The 27,610-nt window shown below is 42.6% G+C and overlaps 2 protein-coding genes across 7 annotated transcripts in view; one reads left to right on the forward strand and one right to left on the reverse strand.

The window, feature by feature from the left end:
* USP45 (ubiquitin specific peptidase 45) overlaps positions 1 to 6,875 on the reverse strand; it is a 103,396-nt gene extending 96,521 nt beyond the window's left edge. For all 5 annotated transcript variants that reach the window (XM_073336844.1, XM_073336845.1, XM_073336846.1 and 2 more), the window contains exon 1: positions 6,790 to 6,875. The gene's annotated coding sequence lies outside the window, so the exon portion shown is untranslated. The remainder of the gene's footprint in view (positions 1 to 6,789) is intronic.
* Positions 6,876 to 19,043: 12,168 nt separating this feature from the next.
* Positions 19,044 to 27,164, forward strand: LOC140908880 (thiosulfate sulfurtransferase/rhodanese-like domain-containing protein 3). 2 transcript variants are annotated; one of them, XM_073336852.1, is made up of 4 exons: positions 19,044 to 19,273; positions 23,756 to 23,926; positions 24,124 to 24,283; positions 26,952 to 27,164. In XM_073336852.1, exons 1-4 carry the CDS (start codon positions 19,171 to 19,173, stop codon positions 27,016 to 27,018), a joined length of 501 nt encoding a protein of 166 aa, XP_073192953.1. In that variant the 5' UTR covers positions 19,044 to 19,170; the 3' UTR covers positions 27,019 to 27,164. The 2 variants fall into 2 exon arrangements, with proteins under 2 accessions (XP_073192953.1, XP_073192952.1); XM_073336851.1 differs by lacking the exon at positions 19,044 to 19,273 and adding an exon at positions 22,128 to 22,433.
* The last annotated feature ends 446 nt before the right edge of the window (positions 27,165 to 27,610 follow it).

The raw sequence follows: 27,610 nt of genomic DNA on the forward strand, positions 1-27,610 counted from the left end.
GCCCTGCACACTTCCATCAACACGAGTCCAATGGTCAACTTTCCCATTCCAAATTGGTTAACAACCGATCGGTAGCAGGTTGGAGTAGCCAGCTTCCACAGTGCAGTCACCATGCACTTCTCTAATGGCAGGGCAGCTCTCATTCTTGTGTCCTTGCACCAAAGAGCTGGGGCGAGCTCATCACACAGTCCCATGAATGTGGCTTTCCTCATCCGAAAGTTCTGCAGCCACTGCTCGGCATCCCAGATGTGCATGACGATGTGATCCCACCATTCAGTGCTTGTTTCCCAAACCCAAAAGCAGCGTTCCACTGTGGTCAGCACCTCCATGAATGCCACAAGCAATCTTGTGTCGTAGCTACCACACATGGCGAGATCAATGTTGAACTCCTCTTGCCTTTGTAGTTTAAGGAATAACTCCACTGCCATTCGTGACATGTGAGTGAAAGCAAGCAGCATATTGGTCAATGGAGCGGGATCCATTCCTGCAGACTGAGGAGACAGAGCATGCAGTACATAAACTGTTGAAAGATGGCGTCAAATGCGGACAGAAGCACAGGGATTGCTGGGATGCGAAGCAATGCATCACAGGGCATTGGGAAAGAACCCAGGATGCCCCGCAACCCCCTCCGCCTTCCCACAACTCTTAGAGCAGTGGTTTCCAAACTAGGGGCGCTGCTTGTTCAGGGAAAGCCGCTGGCAGGCCGGGCCGGTTTGTTTACCTGCCGCGTCCGCAGGTTCAACCAATCGTGGCTCCCACTGGCCGCAGTTCATCGCTCCAGGCCAATGGGGGCTGTGGGAAGCTGGCCGCCCTTCCCTAGCGCCCCTAGTTTGAGAACCACTGTCTTAGTGGCAGAAGAGGAAAAGATGCTCTGTGGGATAGCTGCCCAGAGTGCATCGCTCTGAATACTGCTGCAAGTGCCACAAGTGTGGACACGCTATTCCACAGGCAGCTGACAGTGTGAACACACAACAGCAGTTTCCCTTCAGCGCACTCTGAGCGACGCTGTAACTGCTGGTGATGCAACTCTGCCAGTGTAGATATACCCCCATACACTTGTATATTTTTAACTGACTTTGGGAGAGGAAAGGCCTTCTCTGGATACCACAAGAATTTCAGATAATTCTGCCCCCACCCAAAATTATATTGTTTTAAATAAAGAAACTCAAATCACTTCCAAGTCAACCAGACTAGAGCTCTAACACCTTTTACTGCCATACTGGAAGGGATGAACCTCAAATACCTATGTATTTACAAGCTAAAATATCATTTGCTAGTCAATGAGAGACAGACACAGGAAAAGAGTCTGCCGGCAGAGATCTTCTGGCTGTATTCAGACTAGAAAAATAGGTGGTCTTTTAAAATATGTTAGATAAATTTTAATTAACATATATTTAAACACTACCTAACCTAGAGAGAATTTAACAGAATTACAAATTACCTAATTGTGGTCCACTCTAGGGTGGAGCCTAAGTTTCTTTCTGCTGGAGAGTGGACTGTTTGTTCTCATCTAAAACCAGCACATGATCATCTAGGCAGTAGAGGTTCACAAGCAAGCCAACAGCCAACTGCAACAGGAGAACCCAAGTTATTGTGGGAGTCCATCAACCACCACAGAATTCCATAGACATATTGGTAGTAACAGTGATCCAGCATTTTACTTATACAAACAAACAAAAAAATTAAACCACAAACGGAACAGAAACTGAAGCATAGCTAAGTGAGTATGCAGTCAGCCCGAAACCATACTTCGGAGAAGTGTAAACTTTTCCATTACTTTCATCTGGCCGTTAACTGTGAAACCAATATTATTAGCTATTTCACTACTGGAGAAACAAGGTGGGTGAGGCAATATCTTTTATTGGACCTACTTCCGTTGGAGAGAGAGACAAGCTTTTGAACCACACAGAGCTCTTCTTCAAGCCTGGGAAAGGTACTCTGAGCGTCACAGCTAAATGCAAGGTGGAACAGATTGTTTATCACAAGTAGTTAACACATATTCTAAGGGACCAAAGGTAGAGTGGCCCATTAACACCTCTGCAGTGATAGTACAACCAACCCCACCCCCCACCACACCTTTCAAGATCCATGGATCCTACCCGTGCCTATCACTACATGTGGTGTACCTCATCCAGTGCACTAAATGCCCCAACAACAACTATGTGGGTGAAGCCAGACATTCACTGTGCTCTCCACTGAACTCACACAGTGAGCTGTAGCTCACGAAAGCTTATGCTCAAATAAATTTGTTAGTCTCTAAGGTGCCACAAGTACTCCTTTTCTTTTTACCCATCACAGTTGGGTGAACACTTTTCACAGAGCAATGACTATGTCTGACCTATCTGTCCTCATCCTCAAAGGAAACCTGCACAACACTTTCAAGGATTTCAAAAGACAAGCCCGGGATCTTAGATTCATAACTCTACTAGATACTAAAAATCATGGATTGAACAGACACTGGATGTATGGATTATTACAACAATCTGTAACCCACTAACCCCTTCTTTTTGTTCTGTGACTGAAAACGTGTTAATTGGCCACTCTACCTTGAATGGTCCCTTAGACTATGTACTAACCACTTATACTAAACAATCTCTTCTACCTTCAATTTAGCTGTGATGCTCAAAGTACCTTTCCCAGATCTGAAGAAGAGTTCTGTGTGGCTTGAAAGCCCTCACCAACAGAAGTAGGTCCAATAAAAGATATTACCTCACCCACCTTGTCTCATTAATATCCTGGGACCGACATGGCCACAACTACACTGCATATTTCACTACTGTGCATTTTAGATTATATGTTTATCCCAAATTGATTTCTCCCTCTCTCCACAGGCACCATAAGCACCAACTGCTCCCTATCCAGCTGCCAAAAACTTCAACAACTATGGTGCAGTTTTACATTGCCAAAACTGAACAGAAATCATCGCATCACACTGAAAATGTGGAGACAGCACTGTGGAGAGAAACTGACTATAAAAACAAGTAACACACGGCTACTGTACTGATTAAATGAAGCTGCTGCAGAAGAACTTCCAGCACCAGGTTGCCACAGAAACCACAAGACCTTGCCACAGAATTTAGGTACAGCTTGGCTCAGAGCACATGGAGCCTTTATTATACAGCATCTAGAGACCAAGATGTTCTGTAGCCATATTTGGAGAAGAGGCCCTTATGCATTTCCTCAAATCTGTCAAAGTACAAAAGGAATATATTCCTGTGGGCTGCTAGTGCTAAATCAACACATCTCCTGCAAGTATTGCAGAACTGTTGCACGTTCTGATGTAAGCGGCGAGTAGAAATGTTTGGATGACTTTTCATAGCTACCTGTGGCATTTTGGCTGGTTCACTGCTGGATCAAATGTTCTCCAATCAGAGCAAGAACAGCATTCATCATGGCTAGCAACTGGACAAGGTCATCAATCAGTAGTTCAGGACTTTCACTGCTATGACAGCCATGAAAGCCTTTTGAGCAAACAAGTACTCACTGCCTGCTAGAGCCATAAAAGGACCAGAATTACTGACTGGTAGTGGCAGCAACACTTCTTTCATTGGAGACTGTCATTTGAAATTCTAGTAGTGTCAGGTCCATGATCTTCTGACCCAAAGGCACATCACACACGATGATTCAAGCTCGTAGTCCACCACTGACATTACATTACAGTCCTAGAAGGGTGACTGTATTTTGGACGAGAAGTTAAACAGACATGGCTGCCTCTCTCACACAGCTTCCCACGTAACAGTTAAAGATTCCATAGCACTTTCACTTTCATCTACCACTTTTTGCCCATTGTCATGGTTTGCATCCTATGTGATTCTCCTCAGATTCCTCATCTGTCTTTCATTTTGTGATTTCTTATGTTTCACAGAAATCGGATTTGCCTGCCCAGTGACAGTATTCACATGCTATTTTTGACTAAAATATACTATGCCAAAAGTTGCCAAAATCTTGTTACTGAGTGTAGGCAAGTATTTTTAGACTAATGGCCAGGGTCTTTTATGTCAGACTGACACCACTGTCAACATACAGTTTCACGAAGCAAAAGTAAACTAACCTACCTCCCACCCACCCAAAAAAAGAAAAGGAAAACACCAAGATAAAAGAGGGTAAAACTAGTTCACTGGATGTTATTGAGAGAGCTCTCACAGTACTATTAAAAAAAACAAACAAACAAACTAAAACAACCCCACACACCTCCAGGAGGGGAATAGCTCTGGTGCACTGTCTACACTAGCACTTTACAGCACTGAAACTTACAGCTCTCAGGGGGGTGTTTTTTCACACCCTTGAGCAAGAAAGTTGCTATGCTGTAAAGTGCCAGCGTAGACAAGCCCTTAGAATTGTGGTTGTGGAATTATTATACTGTGACCCACAAGAAGTCGCACATCAAGCTGAAGGACTGAGAGCCGGAAACTCATGAGTGCTAACATCTGCTATGACACCTTAACTCGCTGTGTGGCCCTGAGCAAGTCATTTAACTAACCACTGTTTTCCTATTTGTAGAGAGAATATTCACCTACCTGACAAGGATTAGTTAATGATAGTAACAGAATCAGAAATGTGAAGTGTTATGAAAAGTCTATGTATTAGTGCCATTTCTCAGAAAGTCAAAGACAAGTTGCCAAGAGCGTAAGATTACATCCAATTTTCATTTTACATACAGGAATGCCCCAATTTGTTTTTATGACACATGTCAATCCCAAATCAAGGAAGACTTGTTCTGCTTTAGACATTACCAGCAAAACCCAAAAGACAGGATGCTGTACTGCCACAGAACTCAAGGGGAAACAAATCTACAGAATAACAATTTTTCAATATTTCCTGAAGAAATCTGACAAAATATTTACAAATGGAGTAAATTACAGAGTAACTTCATAAGGCATATTGTGCAACTAGCCTAGCATATTTGTGCCTCCACTTTAAGAGCTAAAAAAGAGCTTTTTTTAAAAAAAGGACTGCATTTCAGCAACTCATGTGAAATTATGATACTTGTAGACAAGCTGAGCAATGCAATGGATACAGTTTAAACTGCTCATCCTTGCTAGTCAAATTACTTTGCACAAAATTACTTTAATTTTAGGAAGTTGCTTATTTGTGTCTATACGTCATATGAAGTCACGTGAATCATGTCCATCGGTCTGATGCAGAGTTAACTGCAAGATAAAGTGGATGCTGCTCTAAAACCTGGGACCAAAATTAAAACAATTCTTGCTAAAATACAGCATGTAGAGCAGATTCTCATATCCCAAGTATCAAACTAATTAAGTCTCTTCTTTGGATTTTCCTCCAATCACCACTATCAGCTCTCAAACTTCAAATATAAGATACAAAAATTCATGCACTTCGGGAATTTGTGTTAAGCGATTTTAACAGGTCACAAGAGGCATGCTGAACACTATTACTTAACCCTTCTCTCCCTCCTTCCCAGCTGAATGGCTCCAGAGTAATTCCATGGAGGCTGTGGAATTGCAAGCATGGCAAATGCTAGGATGTCAGAGAAGAGTGTGACTCAACTCTGACAACAATGAGCATCATGGACCATGAAAGAAAATCAATTTTTAAATAAGTGCATTAACTTTCCCTGTTAACTTGACTAACAAAGGGAATGGAATCTTCTTAGTTAAATCTGTAGTCCATGTTTTAATCCAACAAATGGTGACACTAATGTTTCATTATTATTAGACAACTGAGAAGTTACTTCAGGTCAAGTACATTTTCCCATTTTGCTATTTTTGTTGTACTGTATTTCTTAAACAACTAAACTCAATTAAGTCATCTTAAGCAAACTGGGGGAAAAAAACTCCACAAACACACAAAAGTTACACTCTTTCAAATATTATTACAACTAAAAAGTATTAAGACAGGAAACTGAGTTTCATAGGGCCTTTCTTAAAGCACATCTAAGGTATAATTTTTTTCCACAGGGGACAGGGAAGGGTCCAAATTCTCACATCATGAAACCTACTTCCTCATCCTTCTCCTCACCCTGCCAGTGCCTTGTGTGGCAACGAAACAACACACAACAGCAGAATGATCAGTTAAAAGTAACAAGCAATTTAGTTTCTTTCTGTGAAAAAAGTTTCCTGTAACTTCATTCCTGGGATTCGACATTTAGGAAGACGGGACCCTCCATCGGACACAGAGCCATGTGAAAAACCCACACCCCTGAGAGACACAGCTGTACTGATCGAGAGGACAGCGCAGACAAGGCTAGGTGGAGGGAAGCCGTCTCCCACCCACCTAGCTACCTCCTCTCAAGCGAGGTGGATTAACTACGCCTGAATGTCCGCGCTGCAGTGCAAATGTGCTGCCGTAGCGTTTCAAGAGCAGCCATGTCACTGGTGCAAACCCAGCCCAGTTTGGTAGCCAGGCAAGTCGCCATCTGATGGCAGCTCAGCTGAAATACCATGAACTACGTCTGATGGGCTCCAAGCACCCAGTGTGGACAAGGTCCAGCCCACAAACAGCACCTCTGGGTCTGCCCCTGGCCCGGGCCCTACGGGCTGAATAACCCGCCGTCTCGCTCTAGCGCGGCGGGAGCGGGCAGGGTCCAGCGGGCCCCTGAAGCCAACCAGCACCTGGGCCCCAGCCCATGTGTGTGCAGGGGGCAAGAGGGGGCCAAGGCGCCTGCGGGCCAGCAGCGTGGGCGAGCCCCAGGCCCAGGCCGCTGCTGGCCCCAGGGAAGACACAGCCCGAGAGTCGGGCCCCGAGGCGGCCGCCTCCCTCCCGGGGCTTCGCCGCGCTGCGCCCGGGTCGCAGCTACCCCGCGCCCGGCCGCGATTCCTCACTCACGGGCTTCCCCCCGACACGCAGGCAGCAGCGACAGCGCAGAAAGCGGCGGAAGAAGCTGGGTCCTGGCCAGGGCCGCGCCTCCCGGTCCCGCCCCCGGCCGCGCCGCTCACACCCACCTTCCCTCCCCCCGGCTCGGGGCGATCCAGTGCGGGAGAGAAGCCGGGAGCAGCTGCTGGACCGCTGTAAGGTCTCCTGTGTAGCTTAACTATGCCAGTGGGAGAGAGCTCTCCCACCGGCATAATTAAAGTACCCCCAATGAGTGGCAGTAGCTATGCCGGCAGGAGACGCTTTCCTGCAGACATAGTGCTGTCCACACTGGCACTTTCATCAGAGAATCTTGTCAATCGGGGGGGGTGATTTTTCACACCCCTGACAGACAAAAGTGATAGTACTGTAGACAAAGCCTTTGTGAAGACTCCTAAGTGGAACAAATTGCAGGATCTGGGGCTTAGACTGTAAACTCTTCAGGGTAGAGCTTTTGTCTTTGTATGTGTTTGTACAGGGTTTAGCACAACCTGGCCCTAATTCTGATTGGGGCCTTTAAGTGCTACTGTATCAGGAATATTAGATAATGGTAACAGTAAGTGCTAAGTGTTATTTGCGGGGGTTGCTCCCCTCTCCCACTGAGAAGACTAGCTGTGGCTTCATCTCCTCTGACTCTCTATCTTGAGCCCTTTGGAACAGCTGCTAGTTCCATCAGTCCTATTTCTGCCAGCCTTCTTTTGTTTATAGAGGGTCCTGTCATTACCTGTAAAATGAAAACAATAAATGAATCAGTCAGAATCATATCTTTCATACGTATATGCATTTCATATAATAAATACTCTTGTCTCATATTTTAAAGTCTGAATTTTATCAGCATAGAATTGTACATTCTTTGGGTTGTTTTACCATAGGTATTTCAAAAGAGGAATTATAGAAGTTTTTTATTCCAACCCATATCATGTTAAAGCCAAAAATCACAGAAAACTGCAACCGATCTTTATATTTTTATTCCTTGCCTCTAAAAGTCAAATTTGCAAATGTCTGTCAAAAAGGATACCATATGGAAAGGCTAGCAGAAGGGCAACTAGTGAACCAGCTATATGTGCCAGTTTCAATTTGTCACACTTCTCATTTCTGGGAAATGCTTTATCCTTGTTTTAAGCATGAAAACTCTCATAAGGAACAAGTTAACAATACATTCCTCAAAATACATCCTTTGTGAATGGAAAATAAACAATATGCCTCTATTTGCATAACTCCATGTATGGAGGGAAAGGCAAACACCCACAAAGTTATATTAAATTATTTTAAAGGATCAGTAATTTTAGCAATAATCCAAGATTCCCCAATAATAACATCATGGGTTACAAAAAACATACTGAAATATCTTGCAGCTACAGATGCATCAAAATCATCTTTTCCTTAATACAGGTATAGAAAATGTTGGTTATATAAACCCAAGTCCTCCAAAGACTTACACACACACATACTTAACTTTACACACCAGTACTGACATGCATAAAGTTAAGCACACGCATAAAGGCTTGCCATTAGAGAATTTGGGCCCTAGGTATGAAATACTGGTTTAAAACAGACATTGTTTAGATTGCCACTCCCTCCCCCCACGCCAAATGGCAGCCTTGTCTTTAAAGTGAATCCCTAGTATACAAGGCAGATAATAGACTAAAATAGACTAATTATTATTATTAGAGCACAAGTGGTAGACACATACATGACATTATTTCTACCTCAGGAACATACAATCAAATTAAGATGTACACACTCTTCAGACATAAATAGAAGTACAGATATCGACTGAGATAAATGCCAGAAGCCAGATACTGCCCTCAGTTACACCAGTGCAATCCCACTTACATATGTGGTTGTAAATTTTTAGGATAGCTTTTCTGAGTGCTGGGTTTGGCTTCAAAGTTACATTTACTTTTGTATTTATCAGATTTTGTTTTAATTACTATTTCAAGTCTGTGCTGGTTTTGGAGTATTTGAGACATTTGTGGACGCTTCCTTTGCTTAATTATGTAGCAAAAACTGTACAGTATATGCTGACTCGCCTGAGACTGAAGACAGTGGTTGAGTTTGCAAATTTCATAAATAAACTTGATGATACTACATATGCAGTGATAAATCTTTTGTGTAATTCACCTACTTAGGCTGCTGAACTCAGATATCTGGGGTGAAAAATGTCCATTGATTTCAATGCGACTAGGATTTCACCCCTGATTTTCAGTAAGATCCTGCTTTTTACCTAATTTTACAAATAGATTTCCTGGCAATAGGCGGTCAAGTGAAATTTGCCCAAGATCACACACAGAATGAGTAATTTAGGCCTGTTATGCTTGTGTTTAACCACACATGAGTAGTCTCATTAAGGTTAATACACTACTCACATGTGTAAAGTTAAGCACATGTGCAAGTCTTTGTAGGATTAGTTTTAACAGATTTTGATCCTGAGATCTTTGTAAAGTTTTACCATGTTTAACTTTGCAGAATCAGGATCAAGTCCAGTCAGAAAAATTCTGGAATTTGGTGCATAGTTGGTAATAAGGGACTTTGATAATATTCTGTGATGGTCATTTATCAGTATAACTATTTTGATTTTCCTTATTCATTTTCAGGTCTTTTCACTCAAAATAAGAGGTTTGTGGAACTTTTCTGGGTTAGCAGGTATTAGAACTCTCCATAACAGGAAGTGATTTCTCGACACACTGTAGCAGTTTACAGCAAGAACCATTCTTTTGTTGTATGTTTCTGCACAATGGTCTGCAGCTTCTGAGCACTGCCACACTACAAATACATAATAATACTTAACAATTATTCCATGTGGGCTATAAAGAGGCTGGTATAGCTCCCTCTAAAGAGAGAGCTAGAACAAAGGAAGTTCTGGAGGTTGATCCTAGGGATAACAAATTTCTGTGAAGAAATTTAGGCTTTTTGCTGTATTCTTGTTTATGAGTTATCAATAAAGTCAAACCCTATTAAAGGAGTGAGTTCATTGTCTTTGTGTTCTACTGTGGATGTATATAAACTCAACCCAGTCACACCTGGGTAACTGAATAAGAGAGCTACCTGCTACTTGCATGTCTTAATTTCTTTAAACAAATGTAACTCATGAGTTTTGAGGTTAATTTCTGTAGAGTATCCCAAAGCGGGCTGCGTACCTTACAGAAACAAATATATGTTCCCCACCCCAAAAAGCCTTCAATTAAAGCCCCAATCGTATAACTGGATCTGTGCTGGTGGACCCTTGTGCCCACACAGAGCCCTATTGAAACCAGTGGGACTTCCTGCAGACAAAAGGCTTCTGTGCAGACCCAATCATAGGATCAGGGACTAAGTTCAAATATGATACAAGTGGGAGTCCTAGATAGGTGAAAGGGAGATTGGTAAAAGAAAGACAAAGGTATGATAATTGTTACTTAGCCATAAGTAATAATCACTATTAGATGTAAAATATATATTAAATGTAGGAAGTAGAGTGCTTTGTTAACCCAGTCTCTAATAAGTAGCATGTGACAGAATTACATTAGTGAGAAAAAAAATCAGATGATTCTAAACTTTTTAGAGATGACTTTCTGGAGGCATCCTAAATTGTGCCTGTCATTACTGGTAGTATTGGTGCTTACGGTGATAGAAGTGAAACTGCTTTGTAATAATTTATGAACATTGTATATTGACCAGATTATGGGGATGTTTACTGTATGAATATGTTGGTTTAGTTTAATGGGGGGTTATCAGGAAAAACAAGCAGGAAGGAAAACAGTGGCTCAGGATGAGCCACTTCTCAGCAAATACTTGAGGGTGGATGAGAGACAATGCCAGAACTGGAAAAGGACTGGGAACAAGAGGAACAAAAACAAAACAAAACAAAAAACAAAACAGAAAACACCTGAGGCAGGGTTAAAAAGGTAAACCCTTTCAAAGAAGGGGCAGATGTTGGGGAGTTGTTTGGGGTAACTAGACTGATACACATGACCGTCAGGGGTGTCTGGAGAAACTAGGCTTGCCTAGGTCTCCATTACTAGATGGTAAGACTTTAGGTAAAATAGAAGTGTGTAGACTGTCCTAAAATCCTTTTTCTCTAAGGGCTTTGTTTCCACTATTAAAGCAAACAATATTCTGGTTTTAAAACGGCTGTCTGGTCTCAGACTCCTGAAGAGAAGAACCCAACTGAAACTACTTGGTAAGCATCATCAATATGTAGTGTACTGTATCTCAGAGTCTGGTCCAAGAGTGGAATTCTACCTCAGGAGAAGTAAGACACAAGGCCTGACACTAGAGGAGGTGCACTTTGAGAGACCGGAAAAGGGACAGAAGTGCAGATACCCTGTATTCACAAAAAACCTATTCATCTAATTGTAGATTGCTTAAAAATGTAATAATGTAGTATACCTCTCTTTAATTCTGGTTTCAAGCAAATTCAATTAAATTTTGATTTACTTTTTCTTTAGGGTGATTGGAAGTCTTACTGTTTATGTAAATTACATATTTAAAATTATTTGCATATAAGACTTTATTCACAGCACTACAATGCAACCCTGCTTTTTCAACAGCTGCTGCTGATGGGCCAGATTCTGATCTCAGTTGCAGCAGTGCAAATCTGGAGTAATCTCACTGAACTAAAAAACTGATTGGGATTTACACAGGCATAAATAAAATCAGAATATGGCCATTTTTTGTACTCATGCTAAATGCAGAGCTTACAATCTCCATGGAGATGGTGGTGGCTTTGTCTTCAAACATGGCACTAGGTTTAAGCCATTTTTAACATTGAAAAGAAGAAACTGAATATAGAGTTACTATTAGCAAGCAAAACTATGTTTAGTCACAGTTAAGGTTTCTGCAGGACACATCCCATTCCACCTCAAACCTTAAAAGTATGGAAATAAGAAATTAGGGGGCAAAAACTTGTGTCTTCTCTTCAGGGCCGGTTCTAGGATTTTTGCCACCCCAAGCAAAAAAAATTTTGGCCGTCCCCACTTTTTTTTAGTGCTCCCTCACCCCCGGCTCTGCCCCAACTCCGCCCCTTCCGAACCCCTTCCCCAAATCCCCGGCCCCGCCTCCTCCCCCAGGGGTGCAGCATTCCCCCCCACCATTGCTTCCTGCAGCTCCCCCCCCAACCCTCCGCCCTAGCTCATCTCCGCTCCGCCTGCTCCCCTGAACACGCCGCCACCGCCCCGCTTCTCCCCCCTCCCTCTCAGGCGAGGGAGAGGCAGTGTGTTCAGGGGAACAGGCAGAGCAGAGGTGAGAAAGGGTGGCGGGGGGCGCGCAGGAAGTAACGGGGGCAGAGAGGATAGAGGAGCTGCTTCCCCACCCCAGCTCACCTCCGCTCCATCACCACTGTCTCCCCCAAGTGCGCTGCCGCTCGGCTTCTCCTCCCTCCCTCCCAGGCTTGCTGTGCCAAACAGCTGTTTCATGTGTGGCAAGCCTGGGAGGGAGGGGGGAGAAGCGGAGGGGCAGCAGCACGCTCAGGGGAGCAGGCGGCGGCGGAGTGGAGGCGAGCTGGGGCACGTTTCTAGGGGCGGCATGGCTGGCGCCGGAATGCCGCCCCTAGAAATGTGCCGCCCCGAGCACCTGCTTATTTTGCTGGTGCCTAGAGCCGGCCCTGCTTCTCTTCCACTTTTATACTGCATACAATAGTGTTAATAACACACTCCAGTGCTCCATAATGCTTTCACTTCCATCTCCAACACATATCCAAAAACAATACATCCCCCAACTTCATCAGACTTACACTGTAAAGCAAATCCTTAACAGTTACTTCATATGCTCAGTGCTTTTACAGCAAGAGATGAGTACATCTGACTGTCACATTCCATCCATTTGAGAAGTTTATTTGCCTTAATTCTGCCAAGGTTTGAGAGATTTTAATTCATAGTCTGTTTTTCCAGCTCAGGGAACTTTCTCTTAGGTTATAAGGTTATTTGATAAGAGAAAAGGTCTCTTCTATGTTTTTTTAAGCTCCACAGGGAGTGACTGGCAGCGTTCATATCACACCGGATTTGTCCTGAAGAAGAGCTCTGTGTAGCTCAAAAGCTTGTCTCTCTCATCACCAGAAGTTGGTCCAATAACTTACCTACTTTGTTTCTCTAGTATCCTGGGACCAGAATGGCTCAACAATACTGTACTGCACACAGCAGATTTGTTGTCAAATTAAAATTTGGTAAGTTTGCCTTCACATACACATTTTTCATCATGGCTGAGAAGTTATACAGTTCTTCACAGACAAACAGTTACTGATCTGTAACTGATCTTATAGAAATTAGCATGCATTTGAGGGGGCACCAATGTAGCCAATGGGCTGGTTCCAGAGTGCTTCAGATTTCTTGCAAAAGAACTACAAAGCAAAGTGGGACAATGCAGTTAAAAAATCACCGAAATGGGCAATTTTCAACTAATTCTTTCTGAATCAATTAATTTTTAATCAAACCACCATGAAAGATTTCAATAGTATTCAAAGTTTATATTCTGTGTTGTGGTTTTTACCATTTAGTTTTTGTTTGTTGTAAACAAACTAAAGGTTAAAAGGTCCTGTTCAATTTTAACTCTGTAATGCAACCTTAACTCTGGTGCAGATACCTCAGTGCCATAAAAATGAAAACTCAGCATATCTATTCAAAAAGTGCAGTTCTACTTTGCCAGTGATGTCCTTTTTAAAGATTACAAAATGTACATATTAGCTGTAACAGTAAAAAGTTCATATCATTATGGTAATATGGAATAGTCAGTGTAGAGTTAAGAGTAAATTGTGTAATCTGTAATACTACATACATTAAACTGATATAGTGAATCCACTGATTCAGCAGCAAAGCAAAAAAGATTTAATCCAGCAAATAATTGATTTAATGATTTATGATTTAATCCAGCAAATAATTGCTGTCAGCCTAATGGCTATTACTATTTAACTGGTGGATACGCAGTTACATTCCGCCATGCATAACATCTCCAGCACCCTGCGGCCGACTCCACTCCCATGGCTCCCAGTTCTGAGCAATATTGCTCCTCCCGATATCAGATGAGAGGTTGCCACTGACAAGTTACTGCAGAAAGTACATGCCTACTCAAGCCTGCCGCTGCATTATGACCGTTTTAAATCACCAGCTGCACATTTGCCATCACGTCACCCATTATGGTCTCATCCTCCACGCCAAGATGTTAGGTCGGAAACACTCTGGCAAGAGGAATGAATATCCGTTAAAATCCACAACCAGTCCCTCATCGCCGACCCCAAAATTTGCCTGCCTGGTTTTGACCTGCCCTGTAACCAAAGGTCCCTGTTGAACAGGTTCTGGAATGGGCAAGGTCTCTGTGCAGCCAACCAGTATCACTGGGGCCTTCGTGACAGCCCTTTGTGCAGCTGCAGTGCAACACAGATGATGACGCACATTGCCAATGAATGCCTGTTGACTAGGTTCAGCGGGGGACTAGAAGAACTGCATCATGCCCCTGAAGATGCCATTGCTTAGCTAGATGACTATACATACACTAAATAAATAAACTACAGTATTTATAAACTCATCGAGTTCTACCTAGCCCTTAACAGCCCAATGGGTCTTCTTACGATAGTAAGCACTATACCAGTAACAAGTGTTTGCAAGATTGACCCTTAGGTCCCCATCTAACTCTCTCTGATGTCAATTAAAAGACTGCCATTGACTTCAATAAAAGTTGAATCAGGACCTTAAACAGCAAAGTCTCTTCCTGACAATTTCATACATCTTCGTACATTTTATGAAGGTAAGAATGAGGTAGGTACAATAAGAAAACAAAATGGTTGATCGTAACAAGACAACCACACTAACTTGGAATACAACCTAATGCTGAGTGTTGTCCTTGGTACTCTAAGCACTTTCATCAGCTTGACCACACCTAGCAGTGTGAAATTCTGGCCCCATTGAAATAAATGGCAAAACTCTCATTGATTTCAATTGGGGCCAGTATTTCACCAATAGTTTTTTGTGTACCTTCTGAGAGTCTGTTTGGACTTCTAGTCCCCAGCCTTACTTAATCCTGGGGGAATTCTGTGCCACTGCATGTGTGCATAATTAATTAGCTGCACATACTTTTAATTTTTTGTGCAGAAAAAAAGCTTCTGCTGGAAAGTTGCTGCAGTTCTGCCTTTTGCCCACCAGAGGGAGCTGTGGTGCTAGAGCAGAGCAGCAGCTCCTGGCCAGCTAGGGAGGAGAAATAGCCTGTAAAGTAGTGCCTTCTTCACGGCTCCTGTCGGGCCAGGTCAGGAGACAGGGGATATGGGGAGATAGCGTGGGGCTGCTGTGGGGTCAGACAAAGGCTCATAAGGGCTAGTGGGGGAGGACAGACTGGGGAAGGAGCTGAATGGGCATGGAGGCACAGGGCCACAGGGAGGAGGGAGATGCAGGTCACATGGTGATGGGTGAGGGAGTGCAGGGCCACATAGGGACAGGGGTGGCTGAGTGGGGGCACAGAGACACATGGGGATGGGGTTGGAGTGCAGGGCCACATGGGAATGGGGGAGGGGGTGTATGAGTGGGGGCAGAGGGACACATGGACAGCGGGTGAAGGACACATGGGGGTGCAGAGACACATGGGGACAGGGGCAGATGTGCCTGACTGAATGGGAGAGGCTAGGGGTCAGCCAGGGTCTGCATGGGGGAAGCTCACTAACAATCCCTCTGCACCCCTGAAAAACACCTGTTCCATACTTTTCCCACCCACATCCATCACCCCTCCGAATTCACACCTAGGCTCCTTTCCAGAAATTACTTCCCTCTCCGTCACTCCTCTGTTATCCCTGACTCCCCCAAGCATTTGCATTGCTTCTGAGGGGCGCAGGAAATATCATTCTGTATTGTAGTGTAAATGAATTATTACTCAGAGTTCTGTATTAATATGCCTACTAAGGAATCTATTTGTCAAAAAACATTTCCTGAATCTTTTTTGTTGTCTGTATTGTTACAAACATACTTGCTGACAGGTATTTTGAAATAAATGACCAAAAATAATTGAAACTGGTATGATTATATTATGTTATTTTGACAAATAAAATATGCAGAATTTTACAGAATTTGAAAATATTGTGCACAGAATTTTTAATTTTTTGGTGCAGAATTCCCCCGGGGAGTCTTATTGTGCACTTGTGTCAGATCCAAGACAGGAGTTAACCCTCTACTTGCTGAAACCTAAGATGGGCCTCTAAACCCTTTTAGAGTGAGAAATGGGCAGTCAAGCCAAAAATAATGGAAACATTAAAAGGGCCTGATCCTGCAAGTCTTTTGCACAGAACACTTCTTTAAGTCAATGAAAGCTGTGCAGGTGGAGGCATTGCAAGATAAGGCCCTAAATTATGTTTTATTTAAATACACAGAATGATCATTATGGGCCAGATTTTCTCCTGAATTACATCTGTGTAACCCAAATGAGTCCAATGGGAATTACACACATGTACTTGAGGGCAAAAGCTTTCATATGAAGTGAAAAATATGAGTTGCTAATGGAGAATCTGAATATGAATATCCAGAATAACCACAGGTAGTAAGACCTCTTACACCAATTTAATTAAAAATTATTACAGCAATAATAATCTGAGAAGGCAGGTATAAGTTTTGCAAGTGGTTCCCTTCAAGATCATTGCTGTCAGAGTACAGAATTGATGCTAATCAAATGACGTTAACCAGATGCTGTCACTTCATCTTGCAATTGACACTTTGGTTCTACACCTCTAGCCTTCATCTCTGTTCTCAGCTCCTTCTCACCTCAGACTAACTGCTCACTTTGTATCCTTCTCTGTGCTTCTTCCATCTTGCCCTTTATGTCTAAAATGCCGTGAGCCCCCAATCCAGGTCTGACATTTTTGCATCCATTCCCCTTTCATCCAACTTCAAAATTGATGAGAGGCCTACCAGTGCCAACCCACCATCTAATGAATTGCTTTTATTTATCTACTTTTAAAATCACTTCTGCATAGTTGTGTGATTGAATCTCCTGTTCAGCTGATCCTTTGTGCCTGAATTGCTCTTTATTGATTGTCCCTTTAGATAATAAGCTCTTGGGAGCTGAAACAGGGTCTTCTCCATTTTTCTGTACAGCGCTGAGAGTCGTGTCAATTCTCAACAAATAATAAATAATAATTTTGGATTTCATCATCACAAGTAACAAGTCCCTGCCACAATTTCTTCATTTTTTTCCTTTTTCATTTAAATCTTTGTTTTCACTTGTAAGTATGACTTTGCAATTTAAAGCAAAGCATGTCAAACTGCTGTGGAAATTAATTCTTAGTAAGAAGTTAATCTAAAAATGATACATTCCTGTGGAACAAGATCTGCCATACGTCTATAGGGACAGCAGCCAGATCCAAAGTTGTTGTTGCTATTCTAGTTTACAAATGACTGAAGTGCAAATACATACATATTTTACTTTCCATGGAAGTCTGGAATAGGGCTACAAAGACATGGGTGCTACTGTGTTAGTGTATTGACAACCTGGAAACTGCAGTTAGTTCAAATCAAAGCTGCCCATGGTAGTAAAGTCAAGCACATGTATAAGCCTGAATCCTGCAAATGCTTATGCATATGCTTGACTTTACTATCATGAGTAGTCCCATTGATTTCACTAGATCAATTCACAAAGTAATGTTGAGCATTTATGTAAGTATTTTTGGGATCAGGGCTTAACTCGTTTCAAGCTTTCTTATAAGCACTGAGTGCCAAAGGGTACGTCTACACTGCATCTGGGAGTGAGCCACCCAGCTCAGGTAGACAGACATGTACTAGCCCTGCTTGAGCTAGCATGCTAAAAATAGCAAGGTGGACATAGCAGCATGGGTGGTGGCTGAGGCTAGCCACCCATGTCCAAGCCTGCCTCACCTCCTGGATCTGAGCTCAAATAGCTAGTGTGAGCTACTGCCCATGTTGCAAGGCCCACAGTGTTATTTTTAGCGCACTAGCTTAAACTGAACTAGTGCAAGTTTGTCTAATCTGGGAGGCACTCTCCCAGCTGCAGTGTAGACATAGCCAAAATGGCTGTGGCTGTATGCTCAAGGAAATTGCTCTTTCCCCCCTCAGTCTTGGAATCAGATTTGTACAGATTTGATTGTAGCACTGGTGACTTAAATTTGAACTGTATTTAATAAGTTGTTTTAGTCTTTTGGGGAAGGGAGCTGTGTACATTTTCCTTGAGAAAATTGATGTACTTCTGAATTAGCATAAAGGCATCTAGATAACATGATAAATGAGACCTTTAGAAATACTGTTGCTATGTTATTATTTTGGTACATGTATTTATAAGGCCTGTAGTCAAGGGGGAGGCTTGCATTTTTGTGTGGACATTTAAGGTTAAATTTTGACCCTGTGAGGATCAAACACAGATTGTGAGCAGCTTCCCCCAAAGGGTAAAAAATAATAAGGTAGGTGAAAAACTATTATTTTAAAAAACTTCACTATTTTAAGCCAATTTCATGAATTGGGGGTGGGGGTCTGACTCACGGCTTTTGAGCCTTTGAGATTCTTTGGGACAATGCATTGGTCACTGTAGGGCCAATGGCCTAGTTTATTGACTCCTAGTCCCTACTTTCACCTCTAAACTATGCTACCTCCTCTTTTAGGCTGAAGGTTGGAAAAGTTTATTATATGACATGACTGGTTTGCACCAGTGACAGGTCTTCCATGTGGAAATGTACAGCCACCATATGCCACTTGGCTGGCTGCTAGAGTCTTTATAAAAGCATTATAAAATACTCATCTTTTCAGTAATCCACATTATCTTATATATGTATAGAAACACACTTTTTAAAAAAATCATACGCCCGATTGCTTGACAGAAAAACCACCGCTGCTCAACTTCTAATATGAGTTTCTCAACCTTTACACCAAAGCCTTTTCGTTTCTTTGAAGAGACATTGTTTGTAAGATTGCGAGATGGGAGCTGTGCCCATAATGCTACCGGCTGAATCACCAGCCTGTAGCCTCAGCTGGTAGCACTACCCTTGCCATGTGGGAGTCCCAAGTTTGGAGCGATCTTTGCTCGCTGGGCTAGCTGAAGGGTAAACACAGAAGCTTGCACTTGTTCGCTTAAGTCTGTTAAATTCCACATTAATTTTCCAACGTTGGGACTCCACAACAAGGATTTTTTTTTTTTTAATTAAGCAGAAAAATCAACTACTGGCGTGGGCCTCCACTTGTCCATTTCACGGGAAACCCCAGCTAGGAGCCCTCACTTTGCAAGCTCCATCACCCCGCCTCACGCCCGCAATGGGCGCAGCCCTGCTGTCACGCGGGCAGGCCCTTCCAAGGGCTTGGCTCAGCAGGCCAGACAAGAGCGAGCCCCGCCTGTCGTGCGCTGCCTAGCGGGGCGGCCTGAGGGCGAACAGAGACGCACGCAGGCGCCGCTGCTTGGGGTCCGGTCATGTGGGGCTGCCGCGGGCTGAGGTGCGCCGCCCGGGTTCTGCTTGGTGTCCCGCGGGCGGCCGGGGGCTGGAGCAGCAGCGGCCCCCGCCCGCTGCAGCCCGGTGAGTAGGCGCCGTGCAGCCGGCTGTCCCGCTGGGCAGAGTGCCGGGCTTAGGCCGGAGAATGTTCCCAGCCCCTTTTAGAGGGGCAGGGGGCCGCGGCCATCGTGTGGGGGAGGCGAAGCTCCGTTCTTAGCGCGCAAGGGACAGGCGCAGGGCTTGGGGCACTGCTGCACGTCAAAATGGCAGGGCGGGGGGGGGGGGGGGGGCGTGTCTGGCAGCTGCGGTGTAATGTTAAAAAAGTATTGCACGGCTGGGACTGAGCAGGCTCCTGCGAAGTGAGGCTACTCCATAGCATCCGCTGAAGCTGCTGCCCTGCCCTTGACTCTGGTATTACGCTCGCCTAGATTTTGTTTACACTGTAGTCGTAGCCCTAGGTCCCACGATATTAGAGAGCCATGGTGGGTGTGGTGATACGGTAGAAGTTGTGAGCTGACTGATCAACCTCTTTTGGAACCGGAAGTATGTGATCCGGCAGCAGAGACAAAAAAAGACAAATATGTTAAATGTAAACTTAAACCAAAAAAAAAATTTTTTTTTTTTTACAAGGTAAGGAAACTGTTTCTGTGCTTGTTTCACTTTAAACAATGATCGTTAAAAGCAACATTTTTCTTCTGCATATTTAAGTTCCAAAGAAGTATTAAGTCAATGTTCAGCTGTAAACTTTTGAAAGAACAACCGTAATGTTTGTGCAGAGTTATGGACATTCCCTTCTTTGTTAGTGATTACAGAAGTCTAAGAAGTGCGTGGGCCTTCTATAATCAGGCACACAAGGCCTGAAGACTCTAAGACAGAGGTAATCAATAGGCAGACCGTGGGCCAAATCCAGACCATCAGATGCTTTTGAATGGACTCTGAAATCTCTTTAAAAAAACAGGAGTACGTGTGGCACCTTAGAGACTAACTTATTTGAGGATAAGCTTTTAAATTGCCACAGGTACTCTTGTTCTTTTTGCGGATACAGACTAACATGGCTGCTACTCTGAAACCTGACATCTTTTTATACTTTATTGTTGGGTCGTGTGGTGTTCTTTTTTCCTCCTGTCTCTCTCTCTGGAGTCTGACAAAAAATAATTGACTATCCTGGCTCTAGGATGACTGTACAAGCAGACAAGTGGTATCTGGAAAGTCAAGAGAATTTTAGCAATTGAAAAGGAAAGTGACTCTTAATCACTGTTAAATTTTATGTGAATGCTTCTAATTTAAAATGACTATGGCCCACGTTTTTAAAGGTGTTTAGGTGTTGCTGAACTCAGTCCAATTGACTGTCAATAGGATTTTGGCTCTGAAGTGATTAAACTGCCTTTGAAATGACACAGGCTCCTAAATCTGTGTTTACAGAATAGCACAATGGAGTTTACATAGCACAATGGAGCTGGGGCCTCTGGGCACTACTGCAATACAAATAGTAAGTGTAATAGTAAAATCTAAATAGTGTTAGTGATTTTAACACCTCTCAGGCCATGCTAGTCTCTTATTTAGAGCCCTCTCCTGGCTCCCCTTTTCTCATGTTAGGTGTTGGAATGCTGAGCACAGCAACACCAAAATACCTTAAAAATTTGAGTCTAAGTATCAGTCCTTTATACAGAGTGTTTTGTTTTTGCTGGAGGACATCTTGAAGGTATGATCACATATTTACTGGAAGTGCTAATAACTGAAGGAACAAATCTGAAATTAACAAACACACAAACAAAATAAGTATCTTTTTAGGCCTCTTTCTTATACATCATAAATAACTTTTTTTTAAATTTCTATTTTTATTAACCTGATGGTAGCAATAAAAATGATTGTATGTAAGTGGAATGAGTCTATGACCAGCCAGTAGGAAACCAAGGATTGTAAATAAACATCCATTTTATAGTGCTTAAGAGTTTTATTAAAATGCAAATGAACCTGAGGGACAAGCACAAACCTTAACATAAATACTAGTAGAAAATACAGTCTGCATTTTTGTGATTGAGGCCTGCACCTGTGCTGATAAAGTTTCAAAAAGAAACAATTTCATTGTCAGTATTGATCAAAGATAGGAAGCAAATCCCACTTCTTTGATTGAGCCATCTCACAATACCTTTTTAAAATCCACTTTAGAACCTCACACAGAATAAACAGCCCAGTCCTTCCTGACTCTTGGAAAGAGAGAAACATGTGTATATACTTTATTTCTAATTTTGGGAGGCACTAGGATAACCATGGTGACAGATAGTGGAATAACTCAGGCTCACATTAACATCTGTAAACTTGCCATATAGGGTATGTCTACACTATGAAATTTAGTCGATTTAATAGAAGTCGATTTTTAGAAACCAGTTTTGTACAGTCGCTTGCATATGTCCACACTAAGTGCATTAAGTTGGCGGAGTGTGTCCTCACTACCGTGGCTAACATTAACTTACAGAGCGGTGCACTGTGGGTAGCTATCCCACAGTTTCTGCAGTCTCCGCTGCCCATTGGAATTCTGGGTTAAGTTCTCAATGCCTGATGGAACAAAAACATTATCGCGGGTGGTTTTGGGTACATGTCATCAGATCCCCCTCCCTCCATGAAAGCAACGGCAGACAATCGTTTCGCTCCTTTTTTCCTGGGTTACCCGTGCAGATGCTATACCACGGCAAGCATGGAGCCCGCTCAGCTCACCATCAGTGTACGTCTCCTGGGTGCCGGTGGCAGATGCGGTACGGCATTGCTACACAGCAGCAGCTCCTTGCTTTCACGGCAGATGGTGCAGTAGGACTGATAGCTGTCGTACGTCTCCTGGCAGACCTCGGCGAGGTCGATTGGGGCACCTGGACAGATATGGCTATTCTCCTCTTAGAGCACTGAATGGGAGCCAGAGATTTCAGGTCATTTTCTTTAGGTTTCATCTCATGGAGATTCAGCCCTGCCTGGAATACAATGCAAGCTGGAGGCTTCTGCCTCAGGCTGCTCTCCCAGCCGGCAGCACCGCACGGTTGCACCTACCCCTTGCTCCCATGGCTCATGAAAACTGGACAGTAGTAAGGAGCAGTTCAACTATAGGCTGAGCAAGTGCAGAAAGTAGGAAATTTGTATGTTGGTAGAATGTGCCTTTGGACATTTAAAAGCTTGCTGGCGCTGTTTGCAGACTTGGTCAGACCTCAGCACAACCAACATTCCCATTGTTATTGCTGTTTGCTCCATAATATCTGTGAGTAAGGGGGAAATGTTTATGGCGGGGTGGGAGGTTGAGGCAAATCACCTGGCATCCGATTTTGAGCAGCCAGACACCAGGGCAATTAGAAGAGCACAGCAAGGCGCACTGCGCATCAGAGAGGCTTTGAAAACCAGTTTCATGACTGGCCAGGCGTCAGTGTGACAGTTGTGTGTTTCTCCTTAATGCAAACCCGCCCCCTTTGTTGATTTTAATTCCCTGTAAGCCAACCACCCCCCCCACACACTTCAAAATAAAGTAACTATTGTTTTGAAACCATGCATTCTTCTTTCGCCCCTCCCCCCCCGTGCCTTCTAATCTGCAATAACCTCAGGGATGGAGATGGTAGGGGGAGCGTAGAACCATTCTATGTTCTATGATTCTGGGGAACTGCATGGTCACCTGTGCTGCTAAGTTTGCCATGCTGACCAAACAGGAAATGAAATTCAAAAGTTCCTGAGGCTTTTCCTGTATACCTGGCTAGTGCATTGGAGTTCAAAGTGCTGTCCAGAGCAGTCACAATGGAGCACTCGGGGATAGCTCCTGGAGGCCAATACCATTGATTTGTGTCCACACTACCCCAAATTCAACCCAGGAAGGTTGATTTTTAGTGCTACTCTGTGGCGGTTCAATACAAGACGGGACACGGCTTTAGACAAGCAAGCAGGCTGGTCTGCTGACGGGATCTCCCCTGTCAGCTTTTCCACCTCTCTTTTATTTCTCTCCCCCCTGCGCATTACATACTCCGACAGCAAAAGGCATCAACAAAGGAAGTAATATGACTTTGATTAATATTCTTATTTACCAGCCTCTATCTACTACAATCTTTGTTCTCAGGCCTTGAGCCTAGGCCAAGGAAGCTTCCCACGGTTGATGTCCTTATTTTGACTTCCCAAATGGTCCATGTTTCCATGGTCCATGTCCTTGGACAGAGCAGAGCAATGTGTGCATTGCTCCTACACAACAGTCAGGGTGTGCCCTGACTGTTTCCAGGTGCATGAATGCTAGATGAACTCTTCAGCTACTCCCCTTGTTGGGGAGGAGTACAGAAGTCCATTTTAAGAGCCCTTTAGGTTGACGGAATGGGGTTGGTTGTGTGGACACAGTCTTTTTTTTAAAATCAACCTAACATGGCTAAATTCAACCTAACCCCGTAGTGTAGACCAGGCCTTAGTGAATTTTCAGTGGTAAATTCCCCCAGATTGCCGCATCTTAATATTATTATTATTTATTAGCACGATTACTGGTAACCACCTTTTCCAAGATTTCTTTATGATTTTTCCTGCTTCTTGTGGGATGACAGTCTTTTCTTTTTCTAGGTCTGAGAACTGTTAATGTGATCTTTCGTAATCTTGACACTGCTGCTGATTGTAGTCTTTCCTATAAAGAACTCAAAGGCTTGCTAAAATCCCAAATGACTCTTATTGATGTTCGAGAGAAGTGGGAAACTGGACAGTTTGGAAAAATTCCTGGCTCCATCAACATACCATGTAAGTCATACATATCACTGAATAGCAACAGGATCAGAAACATTTAAGCCTAAACTTGCAAGCAAACCCTGGTGACTTGTCATACATATTGCAACTTGTTTTTGTCAGACTCTTCTGGGAAGCTAACTAGTATAAATCTTCACCAACAAAACTCCTTCATGAATTTCACATAAAAGACTTTGCATCTATTCTTGCAGTAGGTGAGGTTATGGAAGCTCTACAGATGAACCCAAAAGACTTTAAAGAACGGTACAATCAAGATATGCCTGCTAAAACTGACCATCTAGTCTTTTCATGCATGGCAGGAGTGCGAAGCAAGAAGGCATTGGATATTGCTATGTCTTTGGGCTTCAGCAGGTAAGCAATTGAGGTGCTGGCTGGGTAAGCTCCTGTATGGAGAACAGGATTAATGGGAAAAGTTGCTGTCTGCAAAGTAGACTGCTTCCTTGGTGGGCACAGGGAGATTAGAGAGGCTGCAAAGACAGATGAAATCCCCCATTATTATTGCTTTTTTAAATCTTCTTCATATTGACTGGGTACATATCACCTCAGGAAAGGATGCTCATAAAACGTCTAGAAGCTATAAACGATTGCTTCTTGGAGCAGCTTGTCCTGGCACCCACAATGGAAGAGGCAATCTTTTATTTAGTCCCAAGTAGAGCACAGGCTCTGGTCCAGGAGGGAAATATAGCTGAACAGTTTGGTAATCGCGAGCATAATGTAATTAAACTTACCCTTGTAAGGGGGGCAAATGCCAAAATAAACCCACCACAGTAGCATTTAACTTCAAAAGGGGGAACTGCACAAAAATGAGGAAGCTAGTTAAACAGAAATGACAAGGAACAGTCACAAGGGTGAAATGTCTGAAAACTGTAGGGAGACTAATTTAAAAACCCCATAATATAGGCTTAAACTAAATGTATACCCCAAATCAAGAACAAACATAAGCTAAACAGCAGTGTAAAAGGCAATTACAGGCAAAAAGTCATTTTCTAAACATTGGAAGTCAGCATAAACTTTGGCAAATCGAGTGTAAAAGTATAATTAGACAGGCCAAGAAAACTGGAAGATCAACTTGAAAAATCAGAAACTAACAGCAAGAAAAATTAAGTATATCAGAAGCAGGATGTGCCAAAGGATTATCAAGGGGCTAAAGGAGCACTCAAGAAAGACACAGCTGTTGCAGGGAAGCTAAATGAATTCTTTTCATCAGTTTTTCACTGCAGTGAAAAATAGTGGGATTGCAACACCATACTCAAGGTGTTCCCTACCCCTCCTACTGCCAGAAGTATTTGGCACTAGCCACTATCAGAGACTAGATATTGGGCTAGATGGACCACAGGTTTGACCGAGTATGGCCATTATCTTAAGGGTACAGGTGAAGATGTGAAAACAAATGGAATAACGAGTACCTAAACTGTTGGTGTGGTGTTTTTTGGGGTTTTTTTTTGTGTTTTGTTTTAAATAAAATGGTACTTTGCAGCTCTGTTCCCAGAATGTAGTTTGAGACATCTCTGGTCAATCAGTAACAAGACTTTTCCCACTGCTGTCAGTTCTGCAAAACTAGAACAGCTCTGGGAGGCTTAACTGAATTCTCTTGTTGCATGTCAAAAAAACTGTTGGCTGATTTTCAATTGCAGTGCCATCTGTGCAACCCTATTGTCGTCAAATCATGCCCTCAATTATATAATCCTTTGCTAGATTGCTCAGGTATATGGTAATTAAGGGCATAACATGTTTGCACAGGGGTAAGATGAAAGCAGCACTTAGCTGCAGAATTCTTATTACTCAGGTTCCTCTTATCTAACCATCAATCTGACTTTCAGGCCGCAGGCAGAGTTTGGACTGCTGGCAGCCTTTGCTTTTGTAAACTGAGCAAATATTGAAGTGGAAATAGTTCATACCAAAATGGAATGCCATAATTCCAATCTTCTACTCTACTCTTCTGAGTAGAACCAGACTAAACCATCTATGACCCCACATTGTTTTGTGTGTGGGTTGTGTTTTTGTTGTTGGGGTTTTTTGTTTGGTTTGTTTTTAACATGTTGAAACTTCACTATCTGTTTTTCATATTGCTTCATAGAAAAGGCTCTTTTTTTGTTTTTTCCTTCTTAAGTTTGGTTACTTTGTAGATTGGAAAAACCTCCTCAGTTAATGTTAGCACACAGTTCTTTTTAAACTGTCATTCTGGCCCTAAATGCTCCACTACCCACCCACCTGCCCCTTTATGCTATCTTCTAGGTAGTATAGCATTTGGGAAGGTGTCGGGGACCAATCAGATATTGAACCTTCTTTCCCTCACCTCCATTAATATAGGGAGTCTCCTTAACAATCTGAAATCCATATTGCAAACATAACAGGTTAGCTAATGAAGAACTAGGAACCCATCAAACAAGTATGCATGGAAAACATGAATGGTGGATTTAAAACAAAAACTCCAACTTTCTTAAACTAGTGCAAATGTGAGGCCAAAATGATCTTCACTGTAATGGTTTGAAATGTTAGCACTCTACCAATGCATTCAACATGTTTATAAACTTCTCCTTAGAATGTATAGATCTGAATCTAGTCTCAAAGTGAGGTTTGGACTAAGTTGATAAGGACTAAATTGGTACCACTTAAATTTCCCAAAGTAAAGTGAATCTACTCCTATTACACAACTACTTGATCAAACTGTATTTAAACATGGCCTGTGTTTTTTTTTTTCTGAATGCAATATGCATTGACCATATGCCACCACTTGCTTGACATTAATCCCCCATGTTGTTCATTTTCTCTAATTGAAATAGGATCACTAAGTGAAAGTCAACCATAAAGACTACTGCAAAATATTTGCATTTTTGCTCTGTGAAACTAGGAGCAATTAGACTGTTTTGCAACAATGAACACTACCACTATTGTACAGTGTTTCTTAGAGAAACTAGAGAATACTTTTTTTTTTAAAGCAACTAGGCTTTATTCTTTTTGTACAAGATTACCAGTAATAACATCTCCATAACACTGACAATCTTCTGTGTACTTTCAGAGTTCAGCACTATGCTGGTGGTTTGGAGGAGTGGGCAAAATATGAACCACCAGAGACAAAACAATGAAGATGAATTTTGGAATACAAGCCTTGTTATAGTGTCCTGATATTAATACAAGCTATTACTAGCCTTGTGTGAAATAAGATTGAGAATGTGGGGTGAAGGGGAATGTTTATTTATATATGTAAACTTAATAAACACTGTTAAAAGTAGCTGGTTATTCTGAATTTAAAATGTGATTTGAGAGTTGAAGATTACACAAGTAGCAATTTGATTCTCCTTTGGTCATATGTTAAAATTACTATGAAACTACTCCATGAAAAAAATTTAAAGCTAAGGACTCCAAAGTAAAAACTGAACATACTGTACTAATGATATACTTCATAGTAATGTGTACAACAGGGGATCATGGTTAAACTTATGGTGATGAACAGACTTTATAAATTTTGTTATATAGTCCTCTTGCCCAGTTATTTTAATTGGGTTAGAATGATACTTGGTACTAATCTGCATATAGTAGCTGTTCTTAACCTGTCTTGTCAGAAGGGCAAATAGGAAGGGAGGAACAGATCCTGCAAACACAAGAGGTGACACTCTCAAATGTGACTGCAAAATGTAATGAGTCTGGCTACAGGAGCTATGTAAAGGTACTTCAAGA

This window comes from Lepidochelys kempii, chromosome 3 (assembly GCF_965140265.1).
Source record: "Lepidochelys kempii isolate rLepKem1 chromosome 3, rLepKem1.hap2, whole genome shotgun sequence".
Classification (NCBI taxonomy): Eukaryota; Metazoa; Chordata; order Testudines; family Cheloniidae; genus Lepidochelys; species Lepidochelys kempii.

What these genes read in the sequence shown, in the direction of transcription:
- LOC140908880 (XM_073336851.1), top strand. Translation starts at nt 22,328, where the DNA reads ATGTGCCTTTGGACATTTAAAAGCTTGCTGGCGCTGTTTGCAGACTTG. An exon ending in CTGTTTGCTCCATAATATCT is followed by an intron (nt 22,434 to 23,755) that starts GTGAGTAAGGGG and finishes TTCTTTTTCTAG; the next exon opens with GTCTGAGAACTGTTAATGTG. An exon ending in TGGCTCCATCAACATACCAT is followed by an intron (nt 23,927 to 24,123) that starts GTAAGTCATACA and finishes CTATTCTTGCAG; the next exon opens with TAGGTGAGGTTATGGAAGCT.